The sequence below is a fragment of the Giraffa tippelskirchi genome, chromosome 4, assembly GCF_054371585.1.
Source record: "Giraffa tippelskirchi isolate mGirTip1 chromosome 4, T2T-mGirTip1v1.2.pri, whole genome shotgun sequence".
In the NCBI taxonomy this organism is placed as follows: domain Eukaryota; kingdom Metazoa; phylum Chordata; class Mammalia; order Artiodactyla; family Giraffidae; genus Giraffa; species Giraffa tippelskirchi.
This window is the reverse complement of record NC_137278.1, coordinates 122,768,887-122,786,288: the sequence shown is the minus strand read 5'-3', so window position 1 is coordinate 122,786,288 and position 17,402 is coordinate 122,768,887. Positions and strand designations below refer to the sequence as shown.

At 38.2% G+C, this 17,402-nt stretch overlaps 1 protein-coding gene across 2 annotated transcripts in view; it reads left to right on the top strand.

Moving 5' to 3' along the window:
* The window catches only part of EPYC (epiphycan), a 41,258-nt gene that overhangs the window by 10,949 nt on the left and 12,907 nt on the right, over positions 1–17,402 (top strand). The window contains exons 1-2 of one of the 2 annotated variants that reach the window (XM_081484320.1): positions 2,373–2,611; positions 16,719–16,890. In XM_081484320.1, the coding sequence (XP_081340446.1) occupies positions 16,719–16,890 (172 nt within the window). In that variant the 5' untranslated portion in view covers positions 2,373–2,611. Of the gene's footprint in view, positions 1–2,372; positions 2,612–16,718; positions 16,891–17,402 lie in introns of those variants that run through there. The other variant, XM_081484319.1, reaches the window with a different exon arrangement.

The following is a 17,402-nucleotide window of genomic DNA, read 5'->3' as shown; positions in this document are numbered from 1 at the left end:
AAACTGCTGAAGTAGAATCAAACTAATATGGGACTACTTATGGAAATCAATGTCCACTTTAGATAATGACATATAAAAAGGCTCTTAAAATTAGATTATACAAGTATAATGAATTGGTGAAAAACTTCGTCAATACTAGAGAATAGTTTGTCTCAAAACTCATCTCTATATATTCTGAACAAAAAACAATTAAATTAGAAATATTTCTACTATTTATTTCTTCTGGTGAAAAAGGCATGCAATACTTCATATTGTATTTGGAATTATGTCTCACTTTGGCCACATTATACAATATGTTTTAAAGTTTCAAACATATGGTTGGCATATAAAATACCTCTTATTGGAAGAAGTAACTTGTTAAAGTGTCAGTCAGCCTGAAGTAAATATTCTTTTCAGGCTATGGCAAAAATTAAAAGCTAATCTTTCTCTTTACCCTCCCTTTTCATCAAAGATGCTCTGAGGATGAGAGGAAAGAATTTTGCTGATGATCCTTTAATATGGTTGTCTGATTGACTTTCCATATGCTTCTTTCCAAAGCAGCATTAAACTATTTGACTTTTATTTTAAGCTATTTGAAAACCTTAAAAAAAATGAAGCAACAAAAATGTACAATGATGCAGGCTCATCAGAAGAAAAAGATCACTGATATTATTTGCCAGTGATTTGTTTGTGTTTGTATCTGTACTATACATATTTATGAGACCACAAATATAAGTTAATTATCAAAACTGGCCCTTGAAATAAGACTTATTTTTAAGAACAACTGAGGATCAGAGTTGTTATTCAACTAGTAAGTTTCAGAGTAAAATTTAAACCAGATTCTTCTGATGCCAAAGTAGAGAGACCCAGGCACTAAAACCTCCATTATTTTTCAATTCCTTCTCTTTCATCTTTGCTTCTTTTAGCTCTGTCCCATATTGAGGCTTACTTTCTCTGAAATTAAGTTATTTGAATATTAGGAACCAGAAAAAGTTTTCTAGTGATTGCAATTAACACATTATCTAAGCATCTCTCTTAGCTGTCAAAGTATTTAAGGAAGAGACAGGAAAGATGATCCTTCTGAACTGAAAGCAGCTTTGTCAAAAACATGGCGATTCAGTAATCTTTGCCAAACACATTTCTTCTTCGTACACTTTCAGGATAAAGCAGAAAATAAGATACAGCTTTCATTGCCAGTGTTCATGGTCACATTCTTTTAGATAATTACTATAAATCACTTAAATCAATTTGAGCACCAGATTTATGCTTAGCGCAGAATTTCATCACTTAGCATACCTATATGCCAGCATGTGGAACCCACAAGAATACTCTTAGTAACTCAGGCTGAATGAATGGCCCAGGGCCTTTTAACCTATTTGGAAACCAAATTTTGATATAATGATGACAATAAAGAACACTTTCAAGACTGAGTATTGACTGGTGGGGTAATTTGGGAGAAAGATACATTTAAAATTCTGTTTTGTTTTACAAAAATCTTACTTGGTGCTGTATAAAAATCCAAATAGTATTCAGGATTTTGAAGACTTCAACAAAACAAGGAGATGGGCCTATAATTTAAATATTATGTGCTGGAAGAATGGAGTTCACTGGTCAGGTATAGACTGGCAGAGTGGAGACTCTAAGCAAATAAACAAGAAGGACATTTGCTTCTCAATCTTGCTTTGCCTGGGCACTTAAATCATTACCACGCACACTACAAAGAATGGGGGTAGAAACCACCAGCTTTGGGTGTTGCTAATGTGTACACCTGATTCATCCTTGAGAGGCAGTTTTTCACAGAGTTGAGTGACATGAGCTATGGGGTCAGACTCCTCATGTCTGAGTCTCAAGTCTGTCACACCAACTGTGTGGCCTTGGACTGTCGTAAAAATCCTCTGAGTTTCAGCTTCCTAGAACTAAGATATCTTGGGAGAAGACTCTTATGAGTCCCTTGGACTACAAGGAGATCAAACCAGTCAGTCCTAAAGGAAATCAGTCCTTAATATTCACTGGAAGGACTGATGTTGAAGTTGAAGCTTCAATACTTTGGCCACCTGATGTGAAGATCAGACTCACTGGAAAAAAACCCTGATGGGAAAGATTATCTTCAGAACATGTGATTTAATTCAAAATTATTTTTAAGGGAATTTTTGAGAGAGTTAACTTTTGAAGGTAGCAGCTTTAAAAAGGCAAAGAGCCAACTCACTGGAAAAGACCCTGACGCTTGGAAAGATTGAGGGCAGGAGAAGCAGCGGGTGACAGAGGATGAGATGGTTGGAGAGCACCATCGACTCAATGAACATGAGCTTGAGCAAACTCTGGAAGATCGTGAAGGACAGGGAAGCCTGGCATTCTGCAGTCCATGAGGTCACAAAGAGTTGGACACAACTTATAAGAGACTGAACATCAATGATTTAACTTAGAGCCTGGAACACAGCTACCGTTCAATGAATGTTATCTTTACCATGGAATCAGTTATTAGTCGACAGCCACAGAGGGTTATGCACTAGTGATCAGAGAAGCCTTCATGGAAGGGAGAGGATTTGTGCTATAATGAAGACTAACTCTACTGGCATGGGTTCACTTTGGATCCTCTTACCAATCTTTTGCTGAAAGTTGGGAATAGAAACAGGTAAATCAGACCAAGTCCCTCCCTGTCCCTCAGTAGTTCTCAGTCTAGTCATCTTATAAACACACAGCTTCAACACAATAAAGGAAGTGAAAAAAATCAGTATAAACAAGATCTGTAGTTTGGGGACATAACGTTTCTATGAATTCAGTCACAAAATATACAGACGTGCTGAGAAATTATGTCTCCAAATCTATCATGAGTCACAGACCTGACAGAAAATCTTAGATATAAATTATTTTACTCATGTGTTTATCTACTATTGTTTTTGAATAGTATGTACGTCTAGTTACATGCACAAATGCTACAATGAATACAGAAATAGATGTATAAATATATATATGAATATAATTATAGATAAAATCAGATTAATATAAGCTATATACAGTGGGTTTCCCTGGTGGCTCAGATGGTAAAGAATACACCTGCAATGTGGAAGACCTGGGTTTGATCTCTGGGTTAGGAAGATCCCCTGGAAGAGGGCATGGCAACCCACTCCAGTATTCTTGCCTGAAGAATCCTCATGGACAGAGGAGCCTGGCGGGCTACAGTTCATGGGGTCATAAAGAGTTGGACATAAATGAGTGACTAAGCACAGCACGAGCTATATACAATAATATTATCTCATAAAAGAGTTTACAAAATATATATATAAAGTATATTGTATTATATTCCCCACATCACATCTTGTATTATATGTTATTAATTATGTGTTATATTATGATATAAAGTATAAATTAAGACAGTGAGGCAAAGAAAAGAGTTGTTAACATAATATGAAGCCAGGGGTTGAGTACATATTTGAAAATGCATACTATTCTATATATGACACATAGAGATACATATAATATAGAAATTTTCTGGACAATAGTATTAGGTTTTAAGAAACCTTATATATGTTCCTGCTATGGCCTACCTAAATTTAGGATCAACTGAGACAGAAATGAGACTAAGACAAATAGATTTCAAAATATCCCCCTTATTACTGATAAAGGCTAAGTTGTAATATATGACTTAGGTGTGAAGCAACTGTGGGGTTTTTAATATAAAACTTCAGAAATAGGCCAGGTCATCAGTCACAGGCAAGGTTAGTCAACCACAGTAAACCTTATTGCCTGCATGAAGGGGCAAAACAGAATGGCAAGCAGGCAACTTCTTCTAAAAAAGAAGAGAGCCACTCATGCTGAGCTCCTTTTCCTGCTCATGAATCACCCTGGTCATTCTTCTTCCCTTAGGAGGAGTGGATGGACCTACTCCCCAACACGGTGGCCTCACAAGCCATTAGGCTTGGCCACTGAGTTCAGTAGAGCTCTCTCCACATCAAGAGAGGAAGTCAGCCCATTTTTTAGGACAGTGGCTCCTATATTCATGAGGCCTGCCCTTGAGGCCTGCATGAGGCCAACCAGCACTCCTAAATATCCTCTGTAGATTTTGATCGCACAAAACCCTGAAGTAGGTCCAAGAACATCAGTGAATTTATCTCAAAGATTGAAATTTCACTCTCAGTTCTATGTTCTAACCTCAAATTATATCAAGCCCCATTATTTAATATCAGAGCTTCTGCAATGAAGTGAAATGCTGAGTAATTACACCAATAAGACAATTTCAGAAACACAGAGGATACAGATTTGCATATAGCTCCCCTATCTCTATAAAGTTTTTGAGGAAAAGTTAAAAAGCACACATAATGTCCCTTGCATATTAAAGCACTTTGTTGTTTAGTTACTAAGAAATGTCTGACTGTTTTGCAACCCCATGGAGTGCAGCCTGCCAGGATCCTCTATTCATGGGATTTTCCAGGCAAGAATACTGAAATGGGTTGCCATTTCTTTCTCCAGGGGATCTTCCTGACCCAGAGATGGAACTCGCATCTCCTGCATTTAAGGCAGATTCTTTACCACTGAGCCACCTGGGAAGTCCATATTAAAGTATGAGTGAAAGTCACTCAGTCATGTCTGACTCTTTGCAACCCACGGACTATACAATCCATGGAATTCTCCAGGCCAGAATACTGGAGTGGGTAGCCTTTTCCTTCTCCAGGGGATCTTTCCAACCCAGAGATTGAACCCAGGTCTCTCACATTGCAGGCGGACTCTTTATCAGGTGAGCCACAAGGAAAGCCCATATTAAACTAGAAACTAATCCAAAGAGATTATAGTACAAAGGCAGAATTATTTGCCTCATGATTTAAAAGATCAAAGAATATGGACTCCCAAACTCCCCTTTTTCACAACCTGAGTGGACTCTACCAGGTACAGATGTAGTTCTTCAAAGGCACATAAATTGCTGTTTGTTCATTACCAAGTCTCCCATGACCCTGATATTTAAAGAGAATGAAGAACTGATTGCACACACAATATTATCACAATATTGACCCCAACCTCCATCAAATTTTAAGAAACATGTTAATCCTGAGTCCCTAAGCAGCTATTCTAGGCAAAAGTGTATTCCTCATGCCTGTACATACAATGGCCAGAGACTAAGAAGAGAGTTGATGTATCTGAGAATTCAGAAGATGGAAGAAATTTTGGTTTAACCTCATCCAGATATTGGTCAGCTTATGGTCATTGTCCCTAGCCTGCAGAATTTGAGGCTAAGTACAATTTGGAGAAATCTCCCACTAGACGTTAAATAACGGCACTGTTTTACCTTTATTAGAGCAGCTGTTCTCAAAGTGTAATTCTTGAGCTGGCAGCATCAACATTACCTGAAAGCTGGTCAGATTTGCAAACTTTCAGGTTCCACTCCAGATCTAACAAATCAGAAACCTACCCTGCAGGTCATTCTGATGTACCTATGAGCTGCACTGAACTAGAAAACATCCCCAAACATCATGTCTCTCCTCTCAGAGTATCACTGGAGATATTACTGTTTCTTGGCCCAGTTTTAAACATATGGTTTTTTAGTACAGGTGATTGATGACTTCCCTGGTAGCTCAGTTGGTAAAGAATTTGCCTGCATTGCAGGAGACTGCCTGCAATATAGGAGACCTGGGTTCGATCCCTGAGCCAGGAAGTTCCCCCTGGAGAAGGAAATGGCAACCCACTCTAGTATTCTTGCCTGGAAAATCCCACGGACACAGGAGTCTGGTAGGTTACAGTCTATAACATTGCAAAGAGTTGGACATGACTGAGCAACTAAACCACCACCCCACCAATCATCAGATCCGTCTGAAGCTTATCTTTCTGCACATTCAAAGCTTTTGAACTCCATTTTCCTGCTAAGTCCTGGTTTTCTGGTTCCTGGTGTTGCATTGAATATGTGTTCTTTCAAGTGATAGATGGTTATATGCAAGGATTTTCAGCCAGGGGTTTCTCCAGTCTGGAAGTTCTGTGTCCCAGGGGCTTTTACCCTTGCTTCAGGCTGTGAAATTCAAGAAATCTACCTCACAGAGAGTTTCCACTTGTTCCCCACAGTTTTTTGTTTTGTTTTGTTTCAAGCTGGAGAATGAACTTCAGCAGATTCCTGAACTGAAACTGCCAGTTGATGTTTCTGATGACTGTGGCCCTTGGGAGGCCAGTAAAAAACAATCCCTTTACTGTGTATTCTAAGGCTATACTCAACATGTCAGAGTTCCGGGACTTGATTGGCACTTGTGTCTCCTACGTTCTAGTCTGTGGAATTAACGTTGACCTTGGCCATATATTTGAATCACCTCTAGAGTTTCAAAGTGAAAGTCACTCAGTCGTGTCCAGCTCTTTGCGACACCATGGACTGTAGCCCATCAGGCTGCTCTGTTCATGGAATTCCTCAGGCAAGAACTCTGACGTGGGTTGCCATTCCCTTCTCCAGGGGATCTTCTCAACCTAGGGAGGCATATTCTTTACCGTCTGAGCCATCAAAGCACATTTTAATGCCTGGACCACACTCTAGATTATTAAAATCAGAATATCTAGGGGTAGGACTCAAATTGGGTATTTGACGTCCCTCAGCTATTCTTTTAGTGTTCGTCAGTTACTATTGTTTTTAACCAGTTTAATATGTTTTTTGGTTTGGTCTCTTTACTTCTTTAGTACTGTGTGCCTTCTAGTAATGAGAGCCTTCTCTCTTCTTTTCCATCCAGACTTGTTTTTCTGACAAAAGTGAAAGTGTTAGTTGCTCAGTCATATCTGATTCTTTGCAATGTTATGGACCGTAACCCACCAGGTTCCTCTGTCTGTGGAATTTTTCAAGCAAAAATATTTGAATGGGTTGCCATTCCCTTCTCCAGGGGATCTTCCTGACTCAGTGTTCGAACCTGGGTCTCCTGCATTGTAGGTGAATTCTTTACCATCTGAGCCACTGTTTTCTGACAAAATTCTCCAGATATTGTTTTGTGGCATCTTCTACAGAGACCTTAAAAAATCAATAAATGATAAATCTACCAAAAGTAACATTGTTCAAAAGAATTTTGGAAATCTTCACATTTCTGATTTGGATAATCCTATACTAGACATATTCTTCCACTACACTAATTTCTAACCCAGGATTGGACCTGACCTCTTATTGTCCTGCACAGCCTTTTTAAAAAATGCCTGTGTGTTTGCATACCATAACAGTGTAAGCTTCTCTGTTCCTAGCAAACTGAAGACAAAGTTTACTATAACTTTCACTAGGAGTGTTAGAATGAGAAATTTGTGGAATTAGGGAAGATCCAATGAAAATAGGGCATTTACAAAAAAAGGCTAGGGAGGACAATAAGAGGTCAAGCAATGTTGTCATCCATCAGGCTGTACAATTATTGGCTTATCATGTCAATGTTCTCCATACAAGATGCAGATAGGTGGGCCCCAAAGGATAATCACAGTGACATCATGTCAATATCTTTGCTAACTTTCAATGTGGGCTTTAAAGAGGAAAAGTGTATGTGTAAATATATAAAACACTCCATTTCTTAAAGCATATAAGGAGAAGAACAAATGAAATGTATCTAGAAGGTATTGAGGATGGATCAAATCTTTTTTCAACGTGTTCTCTCTGGAGTTATGATATTGAAACTCTGATCAAAGACATAAATATGAAAGAAATCAAATTCAGAACATATAAGTCTTTCACCGTAACTGTTGGAGAAGGAACTGGCAACCCACTCCAGTACTCTTGCCTGGAAAATCCCATGGATGGAGGAGCCTGGTGGGCTGCTGTCTATGGGGTCACACAGGGTCGGACATGACTGAAGTGACGTAGCAGCAGCAGCAGCACCATAATTATATTGAATCTATAACATATATATAGAATGGAGATTAAAGCAGATCCATACATTTTGATACTGAGATTGATAAGCAAGATCATAGAGCCAAATATTACTAGAGTCAATTAACTACTACTCAGCAGCCTTCTGTTGACAGGATGACTTCTACCAGGCTAATGACTGCAAAAACTTATGATAGTCAACAAATTCAAGGATTTCAATCCCTTGAAAAACAGCCTTCTGTTTCTTTACGTTATTATAGAGCTGATATGCACAGGGTCCTCTGTTCTGCTTCTGTTTCTACAAAGTTTTAACTATAATTAGCCCCCAAGTGAAGCTACAGAGACTACAGAGAACATACCGGTGGCAATAAGAGGATTCAGGTTAGCATACTAAGTTAGAATGGTCTTTTGAATTTGTTCAAAGTCATTCTGCCACTGAGAGATTAAGTCAGATTTCTAAATTTGCAAAATTTTGCAAGGCTTTACCACCAATGGAGAAGGCAATGGCACCCCACTCCAGTACTCTTGCCTGGAAAATCCCATGGACGGAGGAGCCTGGTAGGCTGCAGTCCCTGGGGTCGCTAAGAGTCAGACACGACTGAGCAACTTCACTTTCACTTTTCCCTTTCATGCACTGGAGAAGGAAATGGCAATCCACTCCAGTATTCTTGCCTGGAGAATCCCAGGGATGGCAGAGCCTGGTGGGCTGCCGTCTATGGGGTCGCACAGAGTCGGACACGACTGAAGCGACTTAGCAGTAGCAGCAGTAGCAGTTACCACCAATCCTGTACAATAGAAAAAAGTATAATGTAATAACTATTTTGAAGACAACTGAATCTTAGCTGCTTCTCCCTAGAACATCCTCTGAAATGCAAGTTTTCCCATTTAAAATGTCTATAATTACCTCTGATAATATATAAATCGTCATCATGAATGAATAGCACTTGTATTCAGAGACGCTCTGCATATTAAAAGGCACAGCTTGTTATACTTTGTGCCTCAAGAAAGCCTGTGTTAGAAGGAACAATTTGCTTTGTGTTAGGATGGGAAAGATTGAAACTTAAAAAAAATACTAAATTACTCCACCATGAAATAAAGAGCCAGTGTTTGAAAGGTTCCAAATATCTTGGTTTTCAGTCCAGCTTCTTTGTTTTCAATTACTGTGATTGACTCTCTCCCCCTACTCCCATCCTCATGAGATTACTGATTTCAGCCTGCACTAAATTGTCCTTCTGGCAACCTTACTTGGGGAACAAGGGCAGTAAGGGGAAAGGGAACATGAACTGACTTTGCTATTAGATAATGTTTCTACAGCCTTTGCCAAAGTCCTCTACCAATATCATTTGGAGACATTCAATTAGAACTAGATGATATATTTTGTGAGAACTAAGATATTAGAAACCTATTAAGTTTCTGGAGCCTAAGGGGGTGATGGTGAACAGAGTCCTGAAAAAACTGGGATAAAACTGAAGTAAAAAAGTCTATCTGGCAAGTAAAAATGAAATATCTCCATTTTCTGACAACAAGAAAAGGAAATGAGAAAATAAACACGCGAACAAAGAAAAAAACACTGAGGTCCCAGAAGAGACACCAACTAGAGAGGATATGATTAAATGCAACCTTCAAATCATCAGCTTGTGTTCTTTTTTACATTACAGTTTTCACTTAAATATGGCATTGAACACAAAGCTATGAAGAATAGCTGTACATTAGGATAGATTTTAAAAAAGAAAGCACTTACGGGTTTTCGTCAATACATACATATCTTAGCAAGTTAGTGTCAAGTATTATCACTGTATGCTATTTTGATTAAAAAAAGCCATTAACTAGTCTTGATTTTGACTTTCAGGCATTTATTCATTATATAGATTTATTAATTTTGAATTAAGCTAATAAAATACTGAGATTTAAAAATAGATAAATTGAAATCATGGTGAACTGAGTAAAATTCAGTGATATATTTCAATACTACATAAGTGACCTAGATCAAAGAAAAGTAGTCTGTCAAAGAGAAATTAGAGAGGATAAAGAGACAAAAAATGTGCATATTTGTATTTTTCTAATGTCAATGAAATGTGCTGGGTAAATAAATTTCAAAAATATTAAAAATTGTTTCATTAATTTAATTAGGAAATGGATAAGAAAACAAAAATTGTAAAGGTCTATTTTAGGGCAAGTTACATTAAAAGCTGTAACAAATAATTCAAAATCCCAATGGCTTAATGCAATAAGAAATTTATATCTTGCTGACATGGCTACCTAATGCAGGTCAAGGGGTTTACTGCCTTCCAAGTAGTTCTTCAGAGATTCAAACATCTTTCATGTTAGAACGTCACCATCTTCACCTTTGGACTTCAAAGTCACAGTGGATCTTCTGTTGACAGATTAAGGGAAGAGAGAGAATCTGAAGAAAGAATGCTTGCTCTTCTGATTTGAACCAGACGTTGCGCATGACCTTCTCTCCCTATCAGTTGGCCAGAACTAGCCACCTAACCCAATCTAGAGTCTAAGAAAGTGGAAAATTGATTTCAGCTGAATGCCCAAGAGGAAAATGAATATATGAATCTATCTTAGCTTAACCAGACTAGAGCTTCATTCTACATAAAAGCTTATTTCTTACAAAATTGGGAGAAAATTATAATCAAGGCTGCTTGAATTTTACATTCTACCCACATCAGTGTTATGTGATATTTTTTATACTTGTCAATTTCAGGAAAAAGACTGATTGGCTGCCAAGTGCTCTCATAGGGCAGCATGGCCTTTGGAGGGTGTTCAGCCTTCATGTGTAGCAACAGACTAACGTAATCAGTCATGGTCAGATATGATGGTAGGTTGAGAAATGACACTAAGAAAAAAAATCACATGAGGCTTAAAATATGTACAAGAAAGTCCATTTATGAATTTATGATGTGAGGTCATTTCCACCGATGACAACGCTCACTCCTCCTATCCAGAGCTCCTCTTTCTCAGAATGAAGATATGTAAGAAATTAGATTATTCAACATAAATTTCTTTGGCTGAGTACAAAATCAGTAAGTATTAAGGAAGTTGTGTAGTTTTATGACAGTCATAATCAGATTTAAATCCTGGGCTGACTACATAGGAGCTGTGTGACCTCAGACAGCTTACTCAGCCTTCCCTCCTTCCATTCTCAGTTTACAAATCCATTAAATGTGCACAATCATTGCACCTCCACAGAGGGCTATTTTGAGAATTACACGCAAATCAATGGAAAGAGTATAACAGTTGTTTATATACAATGAGTATTCAATCCATGCCCAATAGTTTCATCTAGCCCATAGTGAGATCCAATGAATCCTCCCTTTTCCATTTTAGAGATGATATCTTTAGGTTCAATGAATTTAATGTTTCTCTCTTCCAAACAATGATGGCTACAATTACAAACTATGATATATTTCCCTGAGCTTGATTTTTCTAGACTACTCTCTTCTTTAGTTTACTTGTGGGATACCCGAGTTCAATCCCTGGGTCGGGAAGAAACCCTGGAGAAGGAAATGGCAACCCACTCCAGTATTCTTGCCTGGAAAATCCCATGGACAGAGGAGCCTGGTAGGCTACAATCCATGGGGTAGCAAAGAGTTAAACATGATTGAGTGACTTCACTTTCCTTTCTTTAACTATATTATCATCACTAATGAGTCAAGAGTCAAGAAACTGCTCCCACGGGTTTGAAACAAACAGTCTCTTCTCACTGATCAGATCTACATCATAAGAACAATCTAAAGTAACTTCAGTTTCTTGGGCTGGGAATCTCACTGTGACTCTATCCTGGACTTTATTTTATATACTAAAATTTGCATTATTTTTTTTTCCAATAAGGTCAATTATATTTTCATTCTTGGATCAATGTTTAGAAAATATTAACGACAGGGAAAATGGACAGTTGACCACAGCTTAAGTGTAATGCTTGGCACAGGCATTCAATCTGGTTGATTAGATAATGATAAACACTGCCAAACCTTCTATCATTTATAAATTCACTCATTCACTTAGTGATCCTTTCATTCATTCATAAAGATAGGAATCAAACCCAAGTAACGATTTCCATCTCACATGTATTACATTTTCTTTCCATTCTTTCCGTCTCACAGGTATAATATTTTCATTGAATTTTTCACTGGAAACTTAGTGCAGATTAAGCACAGAGATGAAAAATATTAAAATATCAAAAAACAAAATATACTAGTTTTTATTAATTCAAACAATGCTTAAGAGCAGCAAAATGGTTTGTGACTACTCTGAACAGATGTGCATGCTCAACAACAGGTTTCTACTGAAAGAATCAGTAGCAAACAAGACAATTCGAAGAGGTGTGGCTGCTCTTTCTGAACATTCTCATTATTCATATTTTTACTCTGAAATTAAGACAAATTTAGGCTTAATGGTAGTAATTCAGTTGCACAGATCATTTAGATATGCTTTTTGCTAGGGGGCAAATTGATTTGATTAAAATGATTTTTTTTAATTGTGGGTGTTTTTTTGTTTAATATTAAGTTTCTTATTATTGCAGTATAGTTGATTATAGTGTCGTCTTAGTTTCAGGTGTATAGCAGAGTGAGTCGGTTATATTATATCCACTCTTTTTTAGATTATTTCCCCATATAGCTCATTACAGAGTATTGAGTAGCATTCCCTATACTATACAATAGATCCTTATTAGTTATATATTTTTATATATAGTAGTGTATATATGTCAATCCCAATCTCCCAATTTATCTCCCCTTCTTTATGTTACTGTCACTTAAAATGGTGTTGGGTGATTTTAGAGAAAGTTTCTTCTGTGGGCAGTTCTGCTTATGTTTTAAAATAAATTTTACTGGAGTATAATTTCTTTACAATACTGTTAGTCTTTGCTATCCAACTAAATGAATCAGCTATATGTAAATACATATCCCTTCCTTCTTGAACCTCCCTCCTACCCACCCTCATTCCACCCATCTAGGTCATCACAGTCCCACTCCAGTGTTCTTGCCTGGAGAATCCCAGGGACAGAGGAGCCTGGTGGGCTGCCGTCTCTGGGGTCACACAGAGTCGGACACGACTGACGAGACTTAGCAGCAGCAGCAGCAGGTCATCACAGAGCACTGAGCTAAGCTCCCTGCCTGCTGACTATTTGAGGATGAAGGTCTCATATCTTTCACAGTTTTATTAATAACAATATAAACACAGCCAGTAAAAGTCCGAGTACACATAATCTTGTAAAAAAAAAATGTAACTGACTTTCTTTCTGCTTAGAGTCCTTATTTCTCCAGGAGCAAAAATTTCATCTAAGCCACCTCAGGGTCATCTCAGCCCTGTTTTCTCAGAGATTGTATTGAGGTGTGAGGTTACTTTCATGGAATCAGGGCTGTGCTGCCTGTGGAGGCCAAGGGATGGTGGAGGACACTTCTTGGTACCATTATCTCTTCTGCGTGACATTTGCAGAGACCTCACTGTGACTTCCCAAGTGGCTCAGTGATAAAGAATCTGCCTGACAATGCAGAAGATGCAACAGACATGGGTTCAATCCCTGGGTCAGGAAGATCCCCTGGAGAAGGAAATGGCAACCCACTCCAGTATTCTTGCCTGGAAAATTTCATGGATAGAGGAGCCTGGCAGCAACAGCTCATTGGGTCGCAAAGAGTCAGACATGACTGAGGGATTAAGTTCAGCACTCTACCCAGCTTGTGGGCTATGCATCTGTAATCTCTGATAGAAATATACCTCTTTCATGGATATAGAAGGTACTTCTAAATACCGTCGGCCGTGGCATCAACTATCTACAGTTCCAAGGCCAGTAAACAAGAGAATAGAATGAGACAACCAATTAAGTCAAAGATACACCCTACTGGTACCGGGTCAAGAAGATAAGCACAAGAAGAAATGACACGTGGGAATGACCTTGTGTTGAATCTTTAAATTTAGGGAAATAAACTGATCAGATCGAAAGTCAACTCAGTAGGGAGCAAGTCTGAGTAAAATAAGGAGGCGAAATGAAAAAGAAGGGAGAAAAACTCTAAAAGGATAAATATTTATATCAGAGGCTCAGTTATGTGTACATTTGAGAAAGGGGGCAGGGGTATTTCCATTTATGTTTCTTCCCAAATTTAGGTTTCTGCAGCATAAGCATTAAAGTCTGTTACTCGGAAAGCCAGGTGGTTACGTTTCCCTGGCCTCATTTCCCTGCATGCCTTGCCTCACCACTTCATATCACGGTATGAAAATTGTTAAAGAGGAAAAGAAGACAGAACCCTAAATCACTTCTATCCAATGGTGAGAATAAATGTGTCTGCAGTGCAAAAGGCTCTCCAGGCACAGTACTTTAAGGTTACAGTTCTGTAACTTTGCTGAACTGAAAATGCATTCCTTTTCCTCGGTCTTAAAAGCTGCTCAACATTCACATTTTATTAGCTAAGAAGCATGAACAAAACAGTTTTTAATAAACACAAAAGCTGTTTTGCCTCATTATATTGAATGACAACTGAGATCTTACAGCTTCACGTCAAATCAGTGGAAAAACAGTTATCTGTAAAAAAAAAAGTATGCACAAACATTTTTCTACAAAGCTAAAGATTCAAGGCAACGTGTCTGGAATGTGTTTCTCCCTTTAGGCTGCCTCCATTCCATGAAACATCTGTCTCAATTTCCGTTCTTCCCAGAACCTCCTTTTGGTCTCTCTGCAAATCCATTCCTTCTGAAACTGCCTCCTTCTGACCCTGCAGATGGAAACCGTATGTTTCTCTGTTTAAGGAACTGTGCCCAATCTTCTCAAGCAGAGATTTCTGGACACGTTTTATAATATCTTCATGTATGGCTTCCTAATGCACCCAATTATACTGTAATTTGCTTTAGGTTTGCTTTCATGCTTTAAATGCAGTACAGTAAGCTTTAATATCTTCGTTGATTTTTCTTAGCAAAATGTCTAAAACTAAGCATGGAGCTGTGAATTAGATATCTTTTGGACAAGCAAATTTTTTTTATTATAATCAATAAGTACTTGTTGATCACCTACTATGCTACAGCCATGAGGTGCAAAGGTAGAAGACCTAACTCAAAGTGTACCGTAAAGTAGTCCTGGGTTGGCAGAAAACCGATGGAATCAATATCATACAATGCAGGAAGGGCTGAAATGGAGAAACTACAGATGCACAGAAGGAGACACAATCCAGAAAAATAAATTGACCAAAAAATAGTTTAGTTTCTTTTAAAGGGATAATTTTCATTTGTGAAGCAATGTATTCAAGGGTATAAAAGTGACATTAAATCATAAGTCTATTGTAAAATTTTAAAATAATCTGAAACACCTATCCAAAATACTCAGAAAGTATCTAGTCTAATTATGTATTTATTTTACATATTTCATATTTCAAACATGAAAGTAATAGCTTGTATATCATGTTGACATTAAATAAGTTAGAAAGTAATTTGTGTGTGTGTGTGTGTTTAATGAAAACAAATAAAGAAGGATGAAAAAAATCAAGGTGATAAAGGGAGACTTTGGAAATTCTAGGGTGCCATGAGAAAACTAGTCCTCTAAGGATGATTCCTACATAAGCCTGTGAGCGGGTGTAGTCACTCAGTTCCATTTGACTGTTTGCAACCCCATGGACTGTAGCCCACCAGGATCCTCTGTCCACAGGATTTTCTAGGCATGAATACTGGAGTGGGTTGCCATGCCCTCCTCCAAGGGATCTTCCCCACCCAGGGATGGAACTCATGTCTCCTGTGTCTCCTGCTTGGCAGGTAGATTCTTTACCTCTGAGCCAGTTCCTACATGTTGACAACCAATTGTCTTGAGCAAATTTCTCACCCAAAGTTTCAAGGTCAGCAGGAAGTTAGGCTAGGGAGTTAGGGATTTACTAAGGGATACAAAGAAACGGGGGCTTCCCTGGTGGCTCAGTGGTAAAGAATCTGCCTGCCAATGCAGGAGGCCCTGGTTCAATCTCTGGGTCAAGAAGATCCCTTGAAGAAGGAAATGGCAACCCACTCCAGGTTTTTGCCTGGAAAATCCAACGGACAAAGGAGCTTGGTGGGCTACAGTCCATGGGGTTGCAAAAGAGTCGGACACAACTTAGCAACTAAATAACAACAAAAAAGAACAGACACTGAGATAAGGGAAGAAAGTGGAGAGTAAGGGGTTCTTCTAAGTGCCAAACAGTGTTCTTAGAATCAAAAACTCACTACATAAAACATGCAAGTAAGAAGAGTAAATCAAGAATAATCTAAAATAGAAGCCATCTTTGACTAGGTTTTCAAAATTTACAAAAGTGCCTTGTATTGTCAAAGCTCTCAAGAAGGTCAATTTTAATATCCCAATATTATTGGTAATATTTGTTATTCAAATAATAGTGAAAATATATGAGAAATGGCATTCCATGATCAAATCATGTAGTTTTCATACCTTTACATATTTTAGTTTAGCATAAAGGATACTTTTCACTAAAAATGCAACTGAAGGAAGTGTAAGTCACTGTAAAGGAACAGAATAATTGAATCTAGAAATCAAAAATTAAAAGGACTTGAAAATACACATCAGTTTCTTATTGGGAGTAGAATTGGGGCTGCAGGAGGAAGGGGAATTTCTGATTTTACTCTCAGAATCTTTCACAATAAGGCATTCTTGCAACACTATGTATTTAGAAAACAATAAACAAAGTTATTTTTAAACCTTTGAAATAAACACATGCGGGTGTTTTAAAGAGCAATAAGACCAAAATTAAAAAGGCACTGGAAACTATTACTAAGATTTGAGAAACAAAATTAATTAAAAACAAAACAGGAACCGCATGTGCCTTCTCAGGCAAGCAGGCGTCACAGTGTTCAACTTCAGGACACCAGCGACCTCTTGTGGCAAAGATGGATACTTTTTTTTTTTAATTTGTGTCACTGCCACAAAGAGTGATTGAGAAGGTTGCCTGATGAAATTCTGCTTCTTTTTTAGATGGAAATAGCGACAGTGATGCCTTCCGGGAACAGAGAGCTCCTCACCCCGCCCGCACAGCCAGAGGAGGCTGAAGAGGAAGAGGAAGAGGAATCTACCCCCAGGCTGATCGATGGTTCTTCCCCACAAGAGCCTGAATTCACCGGGGTTCTGGGTCCACACACCAATGAAGGTCAGGCCCATCAGAGCTGGATTGTAATGACGTTCACTTGTCCATTTCTCAAAACTGCCAAGTTCCAACTCTGCAGGGACCCACATGACCCAAGGAGAAAGCTTTGCTAGAGGCTAGGTTTGAAGCAAGAGATACACATGTATTTTGTGTTAAAATATAAAGCAGTTTTAATAATTCAGCTTTGGCATGATGGAAATGATCAAATAACCAAAGATGTGGGGTGAAAATATTTGCCTGGCATCATTACTCAAAAAGCTTTGTGGTGGAATGCATTTCTAAACCAAAGGATACACTATTAGCAAGATCAGAACCCATATCTGAGAGATCAGGTCCCAGCATTTCAAGGAGATAAGTGATGATGGTGAGGATGATGGTGATGATAGTAATAATGTTTTCCGTTGATTGAGCACACTTTTGGGGGGCCATAATGCCTCATGTCACATTATCTCATGTGACTACTACAACCTCCCTGTGAAGGTATTAGTATTCATTTTTTCATATCATTACCTAGG